General features: G+C 44.7%; 1 protein-coding gene across 11 annotated transcripts in view; it reads left to right on the plus strand.

The window, feature by feature from the left end:
* The window catches only part of DDR1 (discoidin domain receptor tyrosine kinase 1), a 21,124-nt gene extending 6,513 nt beyond the window's left edge, over positions 1 to 14,611 (plus strand). For 4 of the 11 annotated variants that reach the window (XM_069073200.1, XM_069073201.1, XM_069073196.1 and 1 more), the window contains exons 2-18: positions 1,482 to 1,611; positions 1,712 to 1,814; positions 2,101 to 2,329; positions 3,018 to 3,165; positions 3,880 to 3,979; positions 4,891 to 5,077; positions 5,216 to 5,462; positions 6,142 to 6,237; positions 6,459 to 6,610; positions 7,010 to 7,175; positions 7,925 to 8,035; positions 9,182 to 9,426; positions 10,672 to 10,799; positions 11,227 to 11,445; positions 12,233 to 12,467; positions 13,110 to 13,259; positions 13,459 to 14,611. In XM_069073200.1, coding sequence (XP_068929301.1) covers positions 1,512 to 1,611; positions 1,712 to 1,814; positions 2,101 to 2,329; positions 3,018 to 3,165; positions 3,880 to 3,979; positions 4,891 to 5,077; positions 5,216 to 5,462; positions 6,142 to 6,237; positions 6,459 to 6,610; positions 7,010 to 7,175; positions 7,925 to 8,035; positions 9,182 to 9,426; positions 10,672 to 10,799; positions 11,227 to 11,445; positions 12,233 to 12,467; positions 13,110 to 13,259; positions 13,459 to 13,599 — 2,757 coding nt within the window. In that variant the 5' untranslated portion in view covers positions 1,482 to 1,511 and the 3' untranslated portion in view covers positions 13,600 to 14,611. Of the gene's footprint in view, positions 1 to 1,110; positions 1,131 to 1,481; positions 1,612 to 1,711; positions 1,815 to 2,100; positions 2,330 to 3,017; positions 3,166 to 3,879; positions 3,980 to 4,890; positions 5,078 to 5,215; positions 5,463 to 6,141; positions 6,238 to 6,458; positions 6,611 to 7,009; positions 7,176 to 7,924; positions 8,036 to 9,181; positions 9,427 to 10,671; positions 10,800 to 11,226; positions 11,446 to 12,232; positions 12,468 to 13,109; positions 13,260 to 13,458 lie in introns of those variants that run through there. The other 7 variants (XM_069073203.1, XM_069073197.1, XM_069073198.1 and 4 more) reach the window with 5 other exon arrangements.
* Positions 14,612 to 21,172: the final 6,561 nt, after the last annotated feature.

A 21,172-nucleotide genomic window follows, 5' to 3' on the forward strand; every position in this document is an offset into this window, starting at 1 on the left:
ACATCATTATTTTTGTTATGATGTCATATCATGTGAAGATGTAGCAATGTTTCTGAGTCTTCAGACCTGCACATCTATATCGGGGTATGATGTTTACCAGATTATGTCTTTATGTATATGCAGATCCACATGTGTTTGCCTGACACTGTGTCTATCCCTGTGTTTACAGTATGGATGTGGGTCTAAGCAAGTGTGTGTATAGGGAACTATGTGTGTCAGTGATGAGGGGGTGGGTGGGTGGAGTGGAAGATGGCAGGGTGTCCTCATCCTGGGATATAATTGGCTTTTGGGTTGACAGGAAGGGTTATTCTGGGGCGGCTCTGTCTGAGAGGGTCTAGGTCTGAGTCGATGTCTCCATTCCTTAGGGAGAAATAGGGGTCATTACAGGTCTCAGGATTCCTTGTCCTTGGTGTCTGTATATAAGTCTTTCTGTGCATTTTTTTTTAAATCAACCTCTCTATCTTTGTCTTGGCCTTTCATTCCATGTGTCTCTTGGTGTTTTTCTCTCTGTTCTCTCTGTCTTCTGTTCTGTCTCCATATCTTTGCTGGGGGCTCTGTCTCAGTCTCTGTCTGGTCTCGGCGCCAGCAATGACTCACCCAGGGCTGGGCATGAAGGTTACTCAAGGAAACAAGGGCCCTGCTGTTCCCAAGGGACGGGGGTGGAGAATAGGACCCAGGAATCCAATATACAGAACTCCTAGGGTTCCAATGGCTTGCTACCTTCTCCCTGACTCTCGCTTTTCCCTAGCTTATGCTCACCTTAGGAACCCAAGCATCCTGCTTCCTAGGCCCTGCCTCTGGCTCCCCTCCTACCACCCCCACCCCCTCACCCATCCCCTCAGCTGCTGTCTCAGAACCGTGGGGTTTCAGCTGCCTCTTACATTCCTGCCCCAGGGCATTGTGGGAGCAGCTGAGAAAGGACAAAGGAACGAGGGAGTGTCCCTTTTCCCCACTCCTCCTACCTTCTGGGGGGAACCTAGGGGAAACTCCCTTTAAACCCTTTCCCCCATCTCCAGGACAACTGAATTTTCTTCAGCTCTGGACTTCTCCCTAAGAGACAGCTAGCTGTCTCTCAAAATGGAGAGGGGGGAAATGATGAGGGGAAAGCATGTCTGGGTGCCAGGAAAAGAGTAAGCACTAATTGGATAGGACTGGGGGAGCCATGGTAATTTTGACTTGAAGGAAGTAGTGGTTATAATTGCCTGTGTTCCTAAGAGAAAGAGGTGCTTGCGAATGAGAAGACATATACCTGAAGGGAGCAAGGACTAAAGGGAGAGGCAGGGACTCGGCAGCTTCGAGTCTGGGGACAAAATGCTTGAATTCAATGAAGATTAGGAACTAGATACTTAGAGGGATGGCTGTCTAGGACATAAGTGGGGAGTGGGTTCCAAAGCTAGGGATTAAAAATCTCTCTCTCTTTTTGGGCTTTTTGTACTATTTCTCTTAGCTGAGATCTCTCCATTCTTTCTCCTCTCTTTCAGCAGAGATGCTGTTCCCTCCACCATAGGGCTATGGGATCTGGAGCCATGGGGCTGCTTATCCTGTTGTCTTTGCTGCCAGTGATACTGATAGCAGTTGAAAATGCTGACATGGAGGGACACTTTGACCCTGGTGAGGAGGCTAGATATCTAGTTCTCTGAGGGGAAAGGATCTCTGGAAGGGGAAATTTAGTGGCACTCATTCCTGTTTCCATCTCTTAACATCCACTCAGCCAAATGCCGCTATGCCCTGGGTATGCAAGACCGAACCATCCCTGACAGTGACATCTCAGCCTCTAGTTCCTGGTCAGATTCTACTGCTGCTCGACATAGCAGGTACATTCATCTCTTGGGCCCTCCCAATCAGGAACCAACAGTTTTTCTATGACCCTTCCTGTCTGTCTCTAACTTTCCTCCTCCAAACTTCTTTTCTTTTGGAGACCCAGTTGAAGCCGAAAGACATTTCAGTAGGCTCACTAATACTGGAGACCTCACGGGAATATCATGGAACAAAGGGGCATTATAATAAACAGTAAAACTCTATAACAGGGGAGCCCATCTAATAGTAAATCTATCCCTGGGATTCCAAACACTAACTCAACCCCCTCTTTCTTCCTTCCAGATTGGAGAGCAGCGATGGAGATGGGGCGTGGTGTCCAGCAGGGCCTGTGTTTCCAACGGAATCGGAGTACCTGCAGGTGGACCTTCGACGGCTACACTTGGTAGCCCTAGTGGGGACCCAAGGACGACATGCTGGGGGGTTGGGCAAGGAGTTCTCTCCTAGTTACCGACTCAGATACTCCCGTGATGGTCACCGATGGATGGAGTGGAAGGACCGATGGGGCCAGGAGGTGAAGAGAGGCAAGGGGAACAGAATGTGATGTGGGGGAAAAGGATAGTTAATAGAGGAGATTGGGGTCATAGAGAGCATACATGCCATCTGGGAGAAAAAGCACAGATTCTGTGTAGTGGAGAGGTAAATGAGTCAATTGAGTCAGGAAAACAAAAGGTGGAGTTGGGGAAAGAAACAGAGAATAGAGAGAAAAGTTGTAAAGTTGGAAGATTTTAGAGATCATCTAGACCAGAGTTGTCAAACATGCAGGCCAATAGGCCTTTGGCCAGCACTCCCTAGTGCAGTCCTACAATAGAACAGAAATAATGTTAATTTGTGGTTTTCTAAGTCAGTATGCAGCCCGCAGGGATCCTTATGTATGGCTTAGTGACCTCCCATTTCTATTTGAGTCTGACACTACTGATCTAGACCAACGCCCTCATTTTGCAGATGAGGACACTGAGGCTGAGAGAGATGAGCTGGTTTGCCCGAGGTCACACAGCTAGTTGGAGGTGGATCCATGTCTCTTGACTCTCAGTTCAGTATTTCTTTCATGCTTCCCTCCCTGCTCTGAAATGGTACTCTAGGTTGGAGATGGGGGTCATTGAGCAGATAGGATGGGAATTTGAGCCAAGCATCTGGCTTTCCCATCCATTCCATCTGTGAGCCCTATGCCTCTTCTCATCCCTACTTCACCCCCACTCCAGGTGATCTCAGGGAATGAGGACACTGGTGGAGTGGTGTTGAAGGATCTGGGACCACCCATGGTAGCCCGTCTTGTCCGATTCTACCCCAGGGCCGACAGAGTCATGAGTGTCTGTCTTCGAGTGGAGTTATATGGCTGCCTCTGGAGGGGTGAGTTCAGCACCTTTTCTTTGGGGATCTAAAATTTGGGTTTCTGGTTTTAGAGAGAGCCCTAAAACCCACTATGTTATATTCTCAGGGAAGAAGAGGGATACTAAACCTCTCATTCACCACTGGGAAAAGATTGAAATTACCAATAGTCACATCAGTGGGTCAAATGGAATGGTTGTGAAAAAATATTTCAATCTACCAATCAATGAGTGGTTTAAAATGCCTATTATGTGTCACATTGCTATGTCCTGGGGATACAAAGACAAAAATTAAACATTCCACCTGGCCTCAAGGAGCTTACATGCTTTCAGGGGATACAGCTTGTGTATATGTTATAGCCAAAATAGATACAAGGTAATGGGCTGGATAGCACTTGTTCTTGGTAGAATCAAAAAGAACTCATGTAAGAGTTGGTACATAAACAACTTTGAACTAGGGATTCTAAGAAGCAGAGGTAAGGAGGGAGATCATTCCAGGTATGTGGGACTGACAGTTTGTGCAAAGTCAGGGAGATGGGAAAGGAAAAACTGTGAGAAGATCATAAAGGTCAGTTTGGCTAGATCATATAGTATATTAAGAGGAAAAATGTATAATAGACCTGGAAAGGTCAATAATGGGCAAGCTGGAGACTTGACATTTTTCCCATACTCGAGAAAAAGTTGTAAACAATGTGGGTTCCCCTCTCTAATCCTATTTCCTTCTATTTTGTCTCAGACGGACTGCTCTCCTACACAGCCCCTGTGGGACAGACTATGTACCTGCCTGAGACTGTGCATCTCAATGATTCAACCTATGATGGACACACAGTTGGCGGGTGAGAGAGACAGGTCCCTGGAGATATAGAGCTAGGGCTTCAAAGAAGAGCAGGAGAGAAGGAAAAAGCAGGGATGAGATTTAGAGCCTACAATGCAGAAATGTAATGTGCTTGCTGTACACATTTGTAAAAGGGGCTTTGTTTTTCTTTCAGTCTCAATGGGTGGGAAGAGTAGGAGGAAGGAAAGAATTTTGCTGATAGAAAAAATATATATAATTTGAAAAACATTGGGGGCTGGGGCAGCTAGGTTGTGCAATGAATAGAGCACTGGCCCTGGAGTCAGGAGGACCTGAGTTCAAATCTGGCCTCTGACACTTAACACTTACTAGTCACAACCTTGGGCAAGTCACTCAGTCCCAATTGCCCTTCCTTCCCCTCCAAAAAGCAAAAAAAAATATTGGGGACTTAGTTTGAGGGAGAGAGACAAACTCATGGATAAGGATGGTAAAGGTGAAAGAGGGAGCAGAGAACATATTGAGGTGAGAGGAAAATGAGAGTTAGGTCCAGGGCATGTAGAATTAAAAACAATCTATGGACAGGAGATGAAAAAGGTGTTTTGCCGGGGGGGGGGGGGGGGAGTAGAGATAAACCCTAACATTTGAGGGATAAGGCTGGAGTTGGAGATACAGAAACAGGGTTAGGGTGTTAGGCCCAGGGGCCAGAACTCAAAGAAGGGTAAGTGTTAGGAGCCACTCCATTCTTGTTTTGTTTTTTAAAGCAATTGGGGTTAAGTAACTTGCTCAAGGTTACACGGACAGTTATTTCTGGGTGTGGTGCTAAGTATCTGAGCCCAGATTTGATCCCCAGGTTATCCCGACACTGAGGCCGGTGCTCTTACTTGCTGAGCCACCTGGCCACTCCCCATTCTTGTTCTAAAAACCACCGACCCCTGCTTTTCTCCCTGACCCTAGGTTACAATATGGAGGCTTGGGCCAACTGGCAGATGGTGTGGTGGGGTTGGACGACTTCAGGAAGAGCCAGGAGCTGCGAGTATGGCCAGGCTATGATTATGTAGGATGGAATAACAACAGCTTCCCCAGTGGTTATGTGGAGATGGAATTTGAGTTTGACCGACTGCGGGTCTTCCAGACTATGAGGGTGAGAATTCTGTGGCTGAAGTCCAAATAGAGAGGACATAATTGGGGGTGTGGGTGTGGGTGTGAAAAAGTTAAAGAGATAACATAACGAGGAGAGATCTCTTTGGTTATGATTTTGTTTCCTTTCATCCCTACTCAGGTCCACTGTAACAACATGCACACCCTGGGTGCCCGGCTCCCTGGTGGGGTAGAGTGCCGCTTCAAGAGAAGCCCAGCCACAGCCTGGGAGGGAGAGCCAGTACATCAAGCCTTAGGAGGAAGTCTAGGGGACCCCAGAGCCCGATCTGTGGTTGTATCGTTGCGGGGACGCGTAGGTCGATTTCTGCAGTGCCGCTTCCGTTTTACTGGGTCTTGGCTACTCTTTAGTGAAATCTCCTTCCTTTCTAGTAAGTTTCTCCCCAACAATACCTTTCATTCTCAGCCCCATTCATGGTGGAATAATACTGTATGTCCCCTGTCTATTGTCTTAGATCCTCTCCAACTGGCAATTTTTCTTCCCTTTGCTCCTGAGATGTTCTTACACAGTGACATCCCAAGTCTCCTGCCCCAAGTCCCTTCTTCTCTCACTATCTCAACCTGTATAGCTCTTTCATGTTCCTTTATAACTCACCCCCTTGTTTCCCCAAGCCCATCTGTGTTCCTGGTTATCCCTTACACTGTCTATTATTTGTTAGTCAGTCCCACCCCCACCAGTCTTTCCTGTGTCTTCTTTGTCTTTTTATCAAATTTGCTAAAAGTTATCCTCATTCTTGCGTCTCCACAAATCTTCTGACCACACTCCTCAGTTGTACCCAATATGTGTCTTCTTTGTGAAACTACTTATTCATTCTTTTAGACTCATCCTATACTATGTCTCCTCCATCTGTCTGTCTTTCTGCACCCCAAACTTCCCCAGCAGCCTCCTCTCAGCTGCTCCAGAATTCATTTTTGATCCTTGTTTATGAGGAATGTTTCATTCTCATCTAACCCATCTTCCCCACATCTTTTCCTTTTCATCTCTCCTCTCCTTGGTTACCTTTTTCTCTTCACCCAATTTCCTCTTCTCTTTCTGTTTGTTCTCCCCAGATATTGTGAATGAATCCTCTCCAGCTTTGGGTGGCACCCGACCACCTGCCCCTTGGTGGCCCCCAGGCCCAGTTTCTACCAACTTCAGCAGCTTGGGTAATGTCCCTGCCCTCTGTCCTTCCCTTCTTCCCTAATCCTTGAATTTAATCCAACAAATATTTATAAGATGCATCATATTGTGCCCTGGGGATATAAAGACCAAAAACCACCCTCTGCTCTAGAGAAGCTTACCTTATGCTGGATCATCTGAGTACTGGATTTGCTTTTTATCCCTGGTCTTGAGCTCTGACTTCTTTTTCCTTCTTCTCTCTGCACAGAGCTGGAACCTCGGGGACAGCAGCCTGTGGCCAAAGCAGAGGGCAGCCCCACAGCCATTCTGATTGGCTGCCTGGTGGCCATCATCTTGCTGTTGCTGCTTATCATCGCCTTCATGCTCTGGAGGCAGCATTGGCGCAGGTTGCTTGGCAAGGTGGGCAAGAGTTTGGGAAGGTCAGGGATGGGTTTGTGTCTTGAGGGAATTTAAGGTCCAGGAATAAAAGGGAATGGATGGGGAGGACAGGACAAAAGATGGGAATAATAATGAGCATTTATAAATTGCTTTTCATGTTGTCCCATCTGATCCTCAAAACAGCCTGTGAGATGGAGGCTATTATTGTAGCCATTTTATAGATGAGAAAATTGAGGTTGAGAGAAAGGTTAAGGGATTTGACTCATTGTCACACATCCAGAAGGAATTGAGGAAGTATTTGAACTCAAGTCTTCCTGACTCCAACTTTACTACTCCACCTAGCTGATGGGAAGAGTTGGTATAGAGGCTAATGTGTGCTTTGACTCCCAGGCTCTCTCATTTTCCCCCAACTCCTGCCAGGCTGAACGGCGAGTATCAGAGGAAGAGCTGACAGTTCATCTCTCTGTCCCTGGGGACACTGTACTCATCAACAACCGTCCAGGACCTCGAGAACCACCCCCTTATCAGGAACCTCGGCCCCGTGGGAACCCACCTCACCCTGTTCCCAGTGCCCCTAATGGCTCTGGTATGGCCTTTGGAGGGAAGGATTAATACCATCTGCCCCCACTCCTATGATCTTTCTCTCTCTTTCTCTCTCATTGTCTCTGTCTTTACCTTCTACCTTGCTTCTTCTCTATGGCCTTCTTCAGGATGTTGTAACTCATCCCCTGTTTCCCTAGGCCCATCTGTATTCCTGATCACCCTTTACACTCTATATTGTTTGTGTCAGTCAATCCCACCCTCGCCAGTCTTTCCAATGTCTTCCTTGTCTTTATGTCTCCCCTACTCAACTCTTTGGACCATACTCTTTGGTTCTACCCGATATATGTCTTCTCTGTCAGCCTGTCCATACATTCTTCTAGATTCATCCTAGCCTGTGTTCCCATACCTGTCTGTCTTGTCTTCTTGGTCTCTACCTATCCCTTGTCTTCTCCAGAGTCATAACTAGTTTGGGGCAACTCAGGCTTTGCCCCTGGGCACCAGAATTTAGAGGGTGTAAAAATTTAAAAGTGGAGAAGCCACAGTAACTAGTTATCCCTCCTGCTCAAGATAAATTCATATTAATTACTCAACATGATTTTCATACCATTAATTTATAAAATTATCTCAGGGCATATAATTCGTGCTGCTTACCCAGGGTACATGCAAGTACTGCTTGCCCCTTGCCTCAGGCACCAAAAATACCAGTTAAGGCTCTGGTCTCCTATTCATTTGTCCATCCCCCCTGGTCTCACCCTATCCCCGTGTCTCCCCCACCCCTCCTTCTCCCGACAGCGATGCTGCTCTCCAATCCAGCCTACCGCCTCCTCCTGGCCACTTACGCCCGTCCCCCCCGAGGCTTTGGCCCCCCCACACCCGCCTGGGCCAAACCCACCAACACCCAGGGTAAGCCCCATCATCCCCTGGGCTCCCCCAGGCTCCCCACTCCATAGTGGTGCGGGAAAAAGATTCTGACTCCTTATGCTTTCTTTGCTACCAGCCATGTCCTCTTTTGCTCTCCAGGGCATTGGAGGAGAAAACTCTTGAACCTTTAGCTCTACTGTATTGTTTTCTGCCCTTTTTTGAGGTCTCTCTTCAGAGTGATGGAGGAAAAGACTCACTTGAACTGAGTTCTTGGCTTTCTCCTTTTCTTTTTTCCTTTAGGACACTCTCTTTAGCTTTTTAGAATTGAAGAGGAAGGTGGTTTCACAGCCTTAACTCTCCATCACTTCCCATTCCTCATCTTTTGGTTTCCCCCTCTCTCCAGAGCTGCATAGGAGGAGGCTCTCCCACCCCTGGCACTCCCCCCTTTCTCCTTATGTTTCTTCTCTATGGAGTTTCAGAGGTGAAAGTTCTCAAATACCTCACCTTCTCTGTCCCCTCCCACTCCTTTGTGTTTGCTTTGTTGTCTCTCCCAGGCCCCCTGAACTTCAAAGAAAATTCTCTAACCTGTCTACACTTCTTCCCATGTCTAGATTCCTTGTTATAGGATTTGTAGAGAAAAGGGTTTTTCCAGTCTTTGTTCCTTCTCTGTGCCCCCCTGCTGTTTCTACTTTGTCTTTGGGGCTGGTGGGTTGGGATGGGAAAGATTTGGGAGGGATATTGAAATGGTAAAGTCAGTGTTGAAGGACCAAGAGAGGAGGGCAATTGAGTGAGAGGAAAATCTGGGTGGGGGAATTTAAGTTTTAAAAAAATGTGGATGGGTAAATCTCCCCTCCTGTCCAGAGAGATACAAGGGTATCTCTACTGCTGAAAGATCCTAAGTAAAGAAATCTCTCTGGTCTCCAGAGCTCACCCTGTTCTATTGTCACATCCCTCATGTAGGGAAGTCAGATCTTCATCCCACCTACTTTTTAACTTTAGCCTGTTCTTTGTGGGTAGATGAAAAACAAGAAAATATAAGACATAGAGGATGTCCAGGTTCTGTTCACCAGTGGAATGCAGGAAGGAAGGGGGCTAAAAGTACCTAGGCATCCTGGTGGGGCGTGAACTGTGCCTATCTGGGGCTACTTCAGCTGCTCTTAATGCCTTTCTTCTGCCCTACCCCCCCAGCCTGCCATGGAGACTACATGGAGCCTGAGAAGCCATGTGCCCCACTGTTACCTCCACCCTCCCAGAGCAGTGTCCCCCACTATGCTGAAGCTGACATCGTCACTCTACAGGGTGTCACTGGGGGAAATACCTATGCTGTCCCTGCACTGCCTCCAGGGGCTACAGGTGATGGCCCTCCCCGAGGAGATTTCCCCCGATCCCGGCTCCGCTTCAAGGAGAAGCTAGGTGAAGGCCAGTTCGGGGAGGTGAGGAGGAACTCAATTCGGTTCAATTCAGCAAACTTTTATTAAGTTCCTGCTGGGTGCAAGGCACTGGAGAGATACAAAGGCAAAAACAAGAAAATGACCTGCCCTCAAGGAGCTTATTTTCTACTTGGGGGATACAGCAGGTACATAGATAAGTAAACACAAGGTAATTTGTGGAGGAAGAGGGTATGAATAATTGGGAGGACCAGGGAAAGCTTCTTTACAAGGAAGTTCACACTTGAATTGGTCTGTGTAGGAAGCTGGGGTTCTAAGTGGTAGAAGTAAGGAGAGGTTACTCCAGGTGTGAGGGTGGACAACTGGGCTCACAGATTGTGCAAATGCAGGGAGGTGGGAGATATTTGTTCAGTTTGGGGAACAGCTAGTGAGCTAATTTGGTTGGCACATAAAGTGTTTAAAGGGGAGTAATGCCAACCAAGGCAGGAAAGGTAGGTCTGAGCCAGATGGTGGAGGGCCTTAAAGAGCAGGCCAAGGGGATTGTATTCTATCCTATGGGCAATAGAGAGCTTCTGAAGCCATGCAGTGGCATCGTCAGACCCATGCCTTAAGAAGATTCTTTGGAAGCTGTGAAGAGACAGATTGGACAGGGGAAAGACTGCAAGCAGTGAACGAATTAGGAGGCTATTGCTACAGTCTAGGAATCCAGCCTAGGTGATAGCTGATAAGGATCTCAACTGTGATAGTGGCCATGCAAGTGGCAAGAAAGACATGAATTCAAGAGAGGCTATATAGTTACAGTGGGCAATGTTTGACAATTGAATGGATACAGAGGTAGAGAGGGAAAATCAAAATGACTAACATTACTCTCTATCTTTCCTTTGCTTCTGACCTCTGACCCAAACCTCCCTCTTTTGAGTGGTATTAGCACTAGAGTACCCACTTTTATTTTTCCCTTTCTTCATCCTGGGCAAGGGCAGCTCTACAACAGATGACAGTGACAGCACCTTACATTACTATTGTATAATTCGATGAGCTTTCAGATATATTTCCTCATCTTTATAACAACCCGGGAAGTAGATAAAACAGGTACTATTATGATCATTTTACATATTGAAATTCAGAGACGTTAAGTAAATTGGCCAAAGTCACATAACAAGTAGGTAGAGTTAGGACCGTGGCTCCCAGTCAGGCCATTATGCTGGTACTTCTTTTCTTGACTCCATAACCTCTTTGATCTTTGTAATATCTCCAAATGACCTAGCTCTCTTCTTTCCCTCCCCTTCACAGGTGCATTTGTGTGAGGTGGAGAGTCCCCAGGATCTGCTCAACCTAGAGTTCCCCCTCAATGTGAGGAAGGGACGCCCCTTGCTGGTGGCTGTCAAGATCCTTCGCCCAGATGCCACAAAGAATGCCAGGCAAGACTCTGTTTGTTTGTTTTTTGTTTTGCTTTTTGGAGGAGGAAAGGTAGGGCAATTTGGGTTAAGTGACTTGCCCAAGGCTATTTGTTGTGTTAAGTGTCTGAGGTCAAATTTGAACTCGGGTCCTCCTGACTCCAGGGCCGATGCTTTATTCACTGCACCACCTAGCTGCCCCTTTTTGTTGTTTTGTTTTTTGTTCAGGCAAGACTGTTAAGTGCATTATGGGGCTTGAGATGGGTAGATAGAGGCAGGGAAAAGGCTGCAGGGTGAGAGGAAGAAAGGATCAATTCTGAAGGGAGGGGGTAGAATCTAGAAGAAGGGATTCATCAATTGGATTAATTCTCTTGTGAATTCTCTAATTCTCCAAAAATGGAGAAGGAAGTGTTAGAAACTGCCCTTTCTAATCTTCTCCTCTATTTTCTAGGAATGATTTCCTGAAAGAGGTGAAGATCATGTCCAGGTTGAAGGACCCCAATATAATTCGGCTGCTAGGGGTGTGTGTGCAGGATGACCCCCTATGTATGATTACTGACTACATGGAGAATGGTGACCTTAATCAGTTCCTCAGTGCCCACCGATTAGAGGACAAAGCTGTGGATGGTAGCCCAGGAGATGGGGGAGCCACTCAGGGGCCCACCATCAGGTAACCTGGCCTAAGGCTAAAGCCAAAAAAGGGTTAATGAAGGTTAGCCCTTGCCCTTGCTGGACCCTGCCCCAGCCACAAACACATATACATCAACCTGAGGCTATCCTCTAGAGCAAGATCTGATAGAATAGGGCAGGCAACATTGAGTTAGTAAGGATTTATAGGATGTAAGGATTTATAACAGGGCTCTTAGCCTTTTCTGTGTCCTGAAACCTTTTGGAATTCTGGTGAAGTCTATGGATCCCTTCTCAGAATAATATTTTTAAATAATTGAAGGAAATACTCATTTTCAGGTCGAGGTTAATTAAAATAAAGATGTAATTTTTTTTCCTCATCTAAGTTCACAGATCCCCCTGAAATTTATCTGTTGACCCCTTTGGAGTCTGCTGACCCCTTTGGAGTCTGTAGACCCTAGGTTAAGAACCTGTGATTTTACAGAGAGCAAGTAGGCAGAGGCTCTCGGACAGGGTAGAGACACAGCTAAGGTTTCAGGCTGGTAGTCTGCTCAAAGGCTCTGGTATATTTCCCTGTTGTCCCTTCCCTAATCTCATAGCACAAGTCTGGAACCCTATAAATAGCAACCTTTTGTGGGTGGGAGTAGGGAGATGGTTTGGTATGAAAATCCCATCTGGCCCCTTGGAGAGATGTGAGCAGTGCTGGTGAGTGGGTCATGTCATCTCTTCAGTGGAAGGGAGTTGGACAGTATAACTTGGGCAGCCCTCACTATCCAGCCTGGGGTTCTGGGAGCTTTTCTTTCTGATGCTGAGATCTTGCTCCCTTTCAGCTACACAATGCTGCTTCATGTGGCAGCCCAGATTGCCTCTGGTATGCGATACCTTGCCACACTCAATTTTGTGCACCGGGATCTAGCCACAAGGAACTGCTTGGTGGGTGAACATTTCACCATCAAAATCGCTGACTTTGGAATGAGCCGAAACCTCTATGCTGGGGATTATTACCGTGTGCAGGGCCGAGCTGTGCTACCCATCCGATGGATGGCTTGGGAGTGCATTCTTATGGTAAGGAAGTCCCTTGGTAAGTAGGGAGAAGAGAAAGAGAAGCAGTAAGATGTGACTAGGGACTTGGGTTCTAGTTTAGACTCTGTCACTAATTAGCTGAGTAACCTTGAGCATGTAACTTTTCTCTTGGTCTTAGTCTCCTCATGTATAAAATGAGGAGGTTCAGCTAGGTGATTTCTAAAGTCTCTTCCAGCTTTAAAGTCCTATTTTCTAAGGAATTAGAAAAAGGGGTTAGTCATTGGGGTATATATAGGGAGAGAAATAAATGAAGAGAAAAGGTGACAAGGGAGGGAGGAAAGAGGGAAAAGTTAGAGTGTGAGGCTAAGGCATAATGCAGTGAAAAGATGAGGAGAAGGTAGAAGCAGGAAGAAGAGAGCCTTGGGATGGGAACATGTTAAAGGAGAAGGGGATGGATGATGGGGGAGAAGGGATGGGGAAAGGGTAGAATTGTTGGAAAAGATGGGCCACTAAAGTCAGCAGGGTTTTAGGAGAGGAAGGAATCCTGGAAAAAGTTCTCTTCATGGTGAGGGGACTAGGAAGACAAAGAGCTAAGTGTGAGGGACCATTGTGTTTAGGGAAAAGGGCTGGGCATCTTCTGCACTAAATTCCCATCCTGACTAATTCCTTTTCCCACCCCTCCAGGGAAAGTTCACAACAGCCAGTGATGTGTGGGCCTTTGGAGTGACTTTGTGGGAGGTGTTAATGCTGTGTCGAGCTCAGCCTTTTGGGCAGCTTACTGATGAGCAAGTCATTGAGAATGCCGGGGAATTCTTCAGGGACCAAGGCCGGCAGGTCAGAAGTTGGTCTGGGGTAGAAGAGTAGGGAGGATACAAGGGCTTCTGGGGAGGTGGGACTTATGCTGGAGGGGCAGAGGTTTGGTGGGAAAAGCACCAAATTTGGGCCTAGGTTTGAGATCCAGTTTTGCCATTTCGCCTGTGTGATGAATTTGCTCAAGCACTCCTTCCTCTCTCCATTGTCTGAAACAATCTAGGTGTACCTGGCCCGCCCTGATGCCTGCCCTCTGGGACTCTATGAACTGATGCTTCAATGTTGGAGCCGAGAACCAGAGGAACGACCCCCTTTTCCCCAGCTGCATCAATATCTGACAGAAGATGCTCTCAATATGGTGTGAATCTTAGCACCTACTCTTCATTTGCCTACCCCACCTTCCTTGTGTGACTCAGTGATGGGAACAGCAGCTGTACCTGGGTGGAGAAGAGGGTACAATTCTCCTGTTCCTATCACTGCCCTCCTAACTCTTGTCCATTCCCAGATCTTCTGGTCCCCATTTCCATGATCTCCACTGTGCCATCTCTCCTTTCCTGCCTCTTCTCTGTTGAGCACAAAGCTACCCCAAATGGAGGCAGAGGAAAAGACTGATCTCAGGCAGGCTGTGTGTCTGCTGTGGAAGATGGGGATTATATGATCATTTCTTCTGTTTTTGGCCTTTCTTTCATAACCTCCTTGTTCTTCTCCTTGCATCTCTCCCTCTTTCTCAGTCTGTCTTTCCTGTTCCCCACCCACCCAGCTGGCCCTGGGATTGGGATTTCCTCTGACCTCTAGCAATCCTCAAAGTAAGGGAGGGCATATATTGGGCAGACACTGGATGTGGCTCACTGGGGTAACTGGGCCCCACTGGAAGACACTGGTTCCTGGAGAGATGGCTCTCTCTCTGTCACACACTGGACACAACTGGCTGAGAATTTGGGGGCTAGGGAGGACAGGAAATAGGGATGGATATTCTCTATCACTTCCCCTGGAATTGTCCCTGGACTCTGTCCCTCACCTTTCTCTATCTCCCAATACACTGGACTTGGGGGTTGATTCACCCCTCCTTCTCTAATTGTTCTCATCTCCCCTGCCCTCTTCCCCCATGCTGTAGATAGTGCTTGTCTGAGTCTGTAAGTTTCTTTGGAGTAAATATTTTGACTTGGGGGGAGTGGGGTGGGGGGAGGTAATGTATCTGACCCCTGGGTTAGATGTCTTTATTACTGATATTACTTTGGGTTTTCTATAATCACTTGGGGTTTGTACATTGTTGGGGGGAGGGGAGAGACACAGATTTTTACACTAATATATGAACCTAGTTGGAGACAGTTTTAATCCCCTGCGATAGGCAGGTAATAAAGGTTGAGTTTTCCAAATGTGCTCCATGTCTGATTCTTGGGATCACTACAAAATCCTCCTCCCACCCTAATTTCCTATGCTTCATTTCCCACAATGTGGGGAATGCACTTCTCATAGCTCCTTCCTAGGAGGAGGAGGAAGGAAGGAAACGAGCATCTATTAAGTTCCTACTATGTGCAGGTACTGTGTTTAGCACTTTACAAATATTATCTCATGTGCTACTCATGACAACCTTGAGAGGTGAGTATTATTATTATCCCATTTTACAGTTGAGGAAACTGAGGCTAACTGAGGTTAAGTGACTTGTCCAGGGTCACACAGCTGAGAAGAGACTGCATCTGAATTCAGGTCTTCCTGACTCCAGGTCCAGCTCTGCTTCACCCCACAGGAGAGCTTTCCATTTTCAAGGGGTAAAGGAACTGAGATTTTTGTGGGAGGAAGAGACAACAAGAAAATGGACTTTCTACCAGATAAAAATCAGGAAATGAAATATAGAGGGAGATGTAGGAAGTACATCAGCAAGCTGCCTAGGTAGTGCTCAATGCAAAGGAGGTCCTGTTTGGCTTGAGCTGGAGAGAGACTGGATAAAAGAGAACCAAAGAATTTTAGAATTGATAGACTATCAAAATTGGTAGAGACCATTTTCTTACATCTAAATTGTTCAGTAAGTGAAGACATTGAGGATCAGAGGATTTAGAGGCTGTGTCCATACAGCAATTGGCAAGACTAAGACAAAGACCCATATCTCCCAGCTGCCAGTATGTCTTTCCGTCATGTGACCATAAGACAAATATCTCTACCTTGTCCCCATTCCTTCTTGCCTGTTCTGAGAACTTGCTCAAGCCTGAAAACATATTTAGCTCTTCCCAGGCCTAATAAACAAAAATAAAACCAAGCCTTTCCTTGATATTTTTTAGCCTATTCATAGTAATAGCTAGCATTTACATAACACTCTAAGATTTTCAAAGCACTTTATCGTTATCTCATTTGATCCTCCTAATAACTGGTACAAGGGCTGTTACTATTCTCATTTCACACACTGGGAAACTGAAGCAGACAGGTTAAAGAGAGCTGGCAAGTTGAACTTTGGTCTTTCTGACTCCAGGACCAGCCCTCTATCCTCTGTGCCACATCGAAGTTTTCTCCATTTTATTGCTAAACTTTTTGAGAAATAGTCTACACTTAATAGGTCTAATTCCTCATTATCATTCCACACTGTCCAAAACAATTTGGTTTTTGTCCCCAATTTTATACAGATATCGTTTTAAGGTCTACTGTTTCCTAATTGCCAACTTCCATGACCTTTCTTTTTTTTAGACACACAAATATATACATATACACATATGTAAGATCATACTATCCATACTTCCATTTATCAGTTCTTTCTCCAAAGATGGATATCAACTTCATAAGTTCTTTGTAGTTGATCTGAGTGTTTATAACGCTCATAATAAATTAGTCATTCACAGCTGGTCTTCGAACACTATTGCTGCTACTGTATACAGTGTTCTCTTGGTTCTGTTCATTTCGCTTGTTATTTAATGCATGTCTTTCCATGTTTTTCTGAAATCAACCTGCTCATCATTTCTTAAAGTGCAGTAGTATTCCATCACAATGACATACCACAACTTTTTTTAACTCTTCCGTTACTGATGGCCATCCCCTCAAGCTCTTTGCTACCACAAAGAGAGCTGCTATGAATATTTCAGAAGATCTAAGTTCTTTTCCTCTTTCTCTTTTTTCTTGGAAAACAGCCTAATAGTGGTTTAACTGGGTCAAAGGATATACACAGTTTTATAACTCTTTGGGTATAATTCCAAATTGCTCTCCAAAATGGCTGGATCAGCTCACAGTTCTATCGTGGCCTTATTTCTATCTTCATCCTTGACCTTAGGGCAGCTTTTGACTTTATTATCATCACCATGCTATTGGTTATTCTCCCCTTTCTTGGCTCAAGTACAATACATTCTCCTAGTGTCCTACCTACCTTCTTATCTCTTTCACTGGTTTTGTATCCTTTTACCCCCTTAATGTGTGCATTTTTAAAGAGTTTGTTCTTCATTCTCTTCTGTCTCTCTCCTTTCACTCTTGATAACTTGATTCACTTCTGTGCCTTCAGCTATCACTTCTGCCTAGATGACTCTCAAATCTGTCTCCAACATTGACATCTGAATTTCAGACCTACATTTCCTGCTGTCTGCAGCTGCCTATAGAACTTGTTATAGGATCACAGATTTGGAGCTAAGAGGAACCTTTTAGAGGCCAATGAATTAAACCCATTTCATCATGAAGAAACTTAGTCACAGGGAGGTGAAATGACTTGCCCAGGGTCACATAGTTAGAATTTGAGGTAGAATTTGAATTCAGGTCTTTCTGACTCCAAGTACAACATCCTAACCAGTTAGCCACACTGCCTTTCAATACATCTTTCCCTCTAAATGTGTCCCTCTTTCTGATTTCATTATATTTGCAACACTTCCATTCACCTAGTCTCTCAAGTCAGAAATTTGGAATTCCCTTTGACTTTTCCTTCTGCTTCATCTGTTATATCTAAACAGTTCCCAAATCTTTTCTCTTCTATGATCCCACAATGCCTTGAATCCATTTCTTCTCCATTTCCAGGCTTCTCATTATCCTCTGCCAAGACTATCACAATACATCTCTAATAGATCTTCTGGTCACCTTCTTTCTGTTCTAACTAGATGGCAGAGTGGTTTAGAATGCTAGGCTTGGAGTCAAGAGGACTGAGTTTGAATCTCATCTTAGTCATTGACATACCAGCCATGAGACCCTGGGCAAATAACTTACTTTTTATCTGATTCAGTTGACCCATATGTAAAATGAGGATAATAATAATTGTTTTTTTGTGGAGGATAAAATGAGATAAATGTAAAACATAAAGTGCTATATAAAATTAGCAATTATTATTTTTAAAATTATCATTTTTCATCATATTGCTGGCAGCTGAATCTTTCTTATGTGTAGATCTGGCTATACCATTCTTTTGGTGAAGAACCTTTAGTGTCTATAGCCCACTAAGTAAAACTCAACTCTTTTGCTTAACACTCAAGGCTATCTTGCTGTACCCTTCCCTTTCCAGCTTTACTTCAAATTGCCCACTTATATGAATTCTACACTCCTTTGAAACTTGGCTGCTCTCTCTTCCCCAAACATACCCTATGTTCTCTCACCTCCTCTGCTTTGCTCAGGTTATTCCCTATGCTTGAAATGTCCTCCCTCCCCTACTTTACCTTCTGAATTCCTACTCATCTTTTAAAGTCCAATCAAACATCACCTCCTTCAAGAAGCATTTCCTGATTCTTCCGCCCCACTCTACCCACCTTGCACTTTGTTGTGCAATGCTTGAATGCATTTATCATGTACTATCTTGTATTATAATCATCAGTGTTTGTATCTTGTTCCCCTACAGTCTCCTAGGCCACCACTTCCAGAACCACTTTTACTTATTTTCTCCAACTCACTGTCATGGTAGAGGAGTTGAAATACTCTTCACTCCTCATTTCTCCCAGGCCCATTCTCTCTACCACCATCACTCAGTAACCTCTTTTCTTTTGAGGTTCATTTAATCCATATTTACTGCCCAATCAAGATTCAGCAGTTATTACCTTTCTACCTCTATGACTCTTTTCTTCTTTTCTCAATTATCTCAGTGCTTAGCCCACAGTCTTTCCTCCTCAACTCCTGTTCTTATAGTAGGGGATGTTACACACATATGTATATGCACACATGTATACATGCTTATATATATATACATGTGTGTATATACATATATATTTGTGTATTCCTACACACAAATAGATATAGAACTCTCTCAAATACCCTAAACTCAACTTATTCATTTTCTATTACTGACTTCACCCTGTAACGGACATCCGAGATATAACAGGACAGCTAGGCCAATTATAATTTGATAGGAGTGTTTATTAACAGGCCAGGACTGCCTCCCAGACCAAAAGATAGCCCTGAGCTTTCTGTTAGATATAATTTTATAGACAATGTGATTGCTAGCAACAGAATATGTTTCTAAGGGGTTAGCATTGTGTCTATTGAAGCAAAACATTCTCAGTATTATTCTTATTGAAGCAAAGCATTCTCAGTATTATTCCCATTGAAGCAAAGCATTCTCAGTATTATTCCTATTGAAACAAAGCCTTAGTATTATTTCTACTGAAGCAAAACAGACCTGAATCCATGGGAATCTGTGGCATGTTTCTAGCAACACAGGTGAAACATTTCTTTACTACTGGAGCCTATTAGGTGGTTTCCAAGGAACCCAGTAGGGGTCCCCTCTAGCAGATTCAAGGGGGCTCTAGTGTATAATTTCTGGTGGGCACTTCAACCCCACTTAAGTTATGCACAGAAATGGTCATACTTTAATCTTGCCATTATCCACAAATGTTCTACTTCTATGTTCACAAACACAAATTCTTTATCTAATCACAATTTATTGTGATCTTACCTCTCATTCTGCCTTGCAACCCTGTTCTCTGTCCATGACCTCCAATACCTCAACTTCTCAGTTCTTTCCTTGGATATCACCCCTGCACCAGTCACGTTCTTCTCCCTTCCCCTTCTTGATGAACCATATCAACCCTACACTGTTCTCTTCTCTTGAATCCCTTGCCTCCTTATTCTATTGCCAATGTTCCCTTAGACTACTCCCACCATCTGTTGCCTTTGCTCCTACTTACATGCTGGAACTAAGCTGCAGAAAATCATAAAACTGTGCTGACTGGGTCTACAACAAATGTATGTTATATAATCTCAACCAGACTCCCATTGAAGCTTTTATACCTCCCTAATGGATTCACTATGTCAGTCACCATACCCTTTCATCTCTCCTCAAATCTCTCATGGCTTCCCCTTCCCACACTCTCTCAACTAAAACCTTGCCTCATATTTCACTGAAAAAATTGATGCCATTTGTCAAGAGCTCTTTCTTATCTTCCTCCTCCTCATCTCACATCATTCAGATTCATTCTACTATGATCTCCTTCACCCTTGCCTTCAGCAGTTTGCCGAAGAATTTGCCTAACTTCCCTATTACTACTGAGGGGGTGACCATCCTCTCTGTCCCTGTAATGTTAATGCAATAGGAAGATCTTCCCCACCCATTAACAGACCTAACACATGGAGTCTGAGTCACAGAGCTTGCCAAAAGAAGAGAGAAAGAGAGCAGAAAGTGAGGGGGAGAGAGAGGGGGGGGTGCAGAGGGAGGAATTTACTTAGGGGGACTTGTTTTGTGGGGAGCCTTGACAGAAAGAAGGCTTGGGATGTTGGTGCTCTCTGGATTAGTGATAAATACCTTGCTAAATCTTACTTCCTGGTATCCTAATGATGTTCCAAATAACTATTTTGTTTTGCCTTTGAGGAAGAGAGTTTATTATATTTTGTGAATCTACCCTGGAAATACGCATGCACATTCATAGTGGCTGCTATAGGTATCACATTGGTATTATAGTCCCCCAACATAACAACCTAGGTGCCTTCCTCAACTCCTTACTCTCTCACTCCTCATATTCAATCTGTTGCCAAAGTATGTAATTCCTACCTTTGCAAGACCTTTCTACCCCACTTCTTTCCTTTGATGCTGTCCTTACCCTGATGCAGGCCCTTATCACCTCATGCTGTCCTATTGTAATACTATTGCCTGCTGGTTGGTTTCCTTTCCTCAGACCTCTCCCTACTCCATCCCATGCTCCACTCAGCTGTTAAGATGTCAGTTGTTCTTAAATCCGGCCTCAGACACTTAACACAAAAATTAGCCATGCTACCTTGGGCAAGTTGCTTAACCCCAATTGCCCTCTAAAAAAAAAGCAAAAAAAAAAGATGTCAGTTGTTCTTAAAGCACAGGCTTGATCATACCACTGCCCTACTAAACTCCAGTGGCTTCCTATAACCTCTGGGATCAAATATAAAATCATTTCTTTGGCATTCAAGGCTCTTCATAACCTATCCACTTCTTACCTTTTCAGTCTTATTACATATTATTCCATCCCAAATACTGTGTGATCTGGCTACTTGTTGTCTCTCCAAGAAGGTACTCCATTTCCTGGTTCCTGGAATTTTCACTGGCTGTCCTTCATGCCTAGAATTCTCTCTCTCCTGGATTCTCTGGTTTCCTTTAAATTCTAGCTAAAGTCTCACCTTCCCATCTTTTCCTATCCCTTTAAAGCTAGTGCTTTCTCTCTACTGATTACTCCGGTTTATCATGTTTATAGCTTGTTGTACCTGGTTGTTTGCATATCGTCTTCCTAATTAGACTGTGAGCTCCTTGAGAGAAGGGGCTTTTTTCCCCTATTTTTGTACCCCCAGCATTTAGTACCATGACTGGCACATACCAGGTACTTAATAAATGCTTGCTGACTGCTAAACTGTAAGCTCTATGAAGGCAAAGGCCATATCTCATTTACATTTTGTACTTTCTTATGAACAAAGTGAAGCATTGTGCTCTGCACACATTAGGTGCTTAATCAATGTTCAATGCATAAATGAAGTGAGGCTTTTGAAAAATTCTTAGGACAGTTTAAAAAAGCACTCTTTGAGTCTTTATCCCA

Source organism: Petaurus breviceps, unplaced genomic scaffold, assembly GCF_028583685.1.
Source record: "Petaurus breviceps papuanus isolate PSGF00001 unplaced genomic scaffold, PetGlider_PUasm1.0 90865, whole genome shotgun sequence".
Lineage (NCBI taxonomy): Eukaryota > Metazoa > Chordata > Mammalia > Diprotodontia > Petauridae > Petaurus > Petaurus breviceps.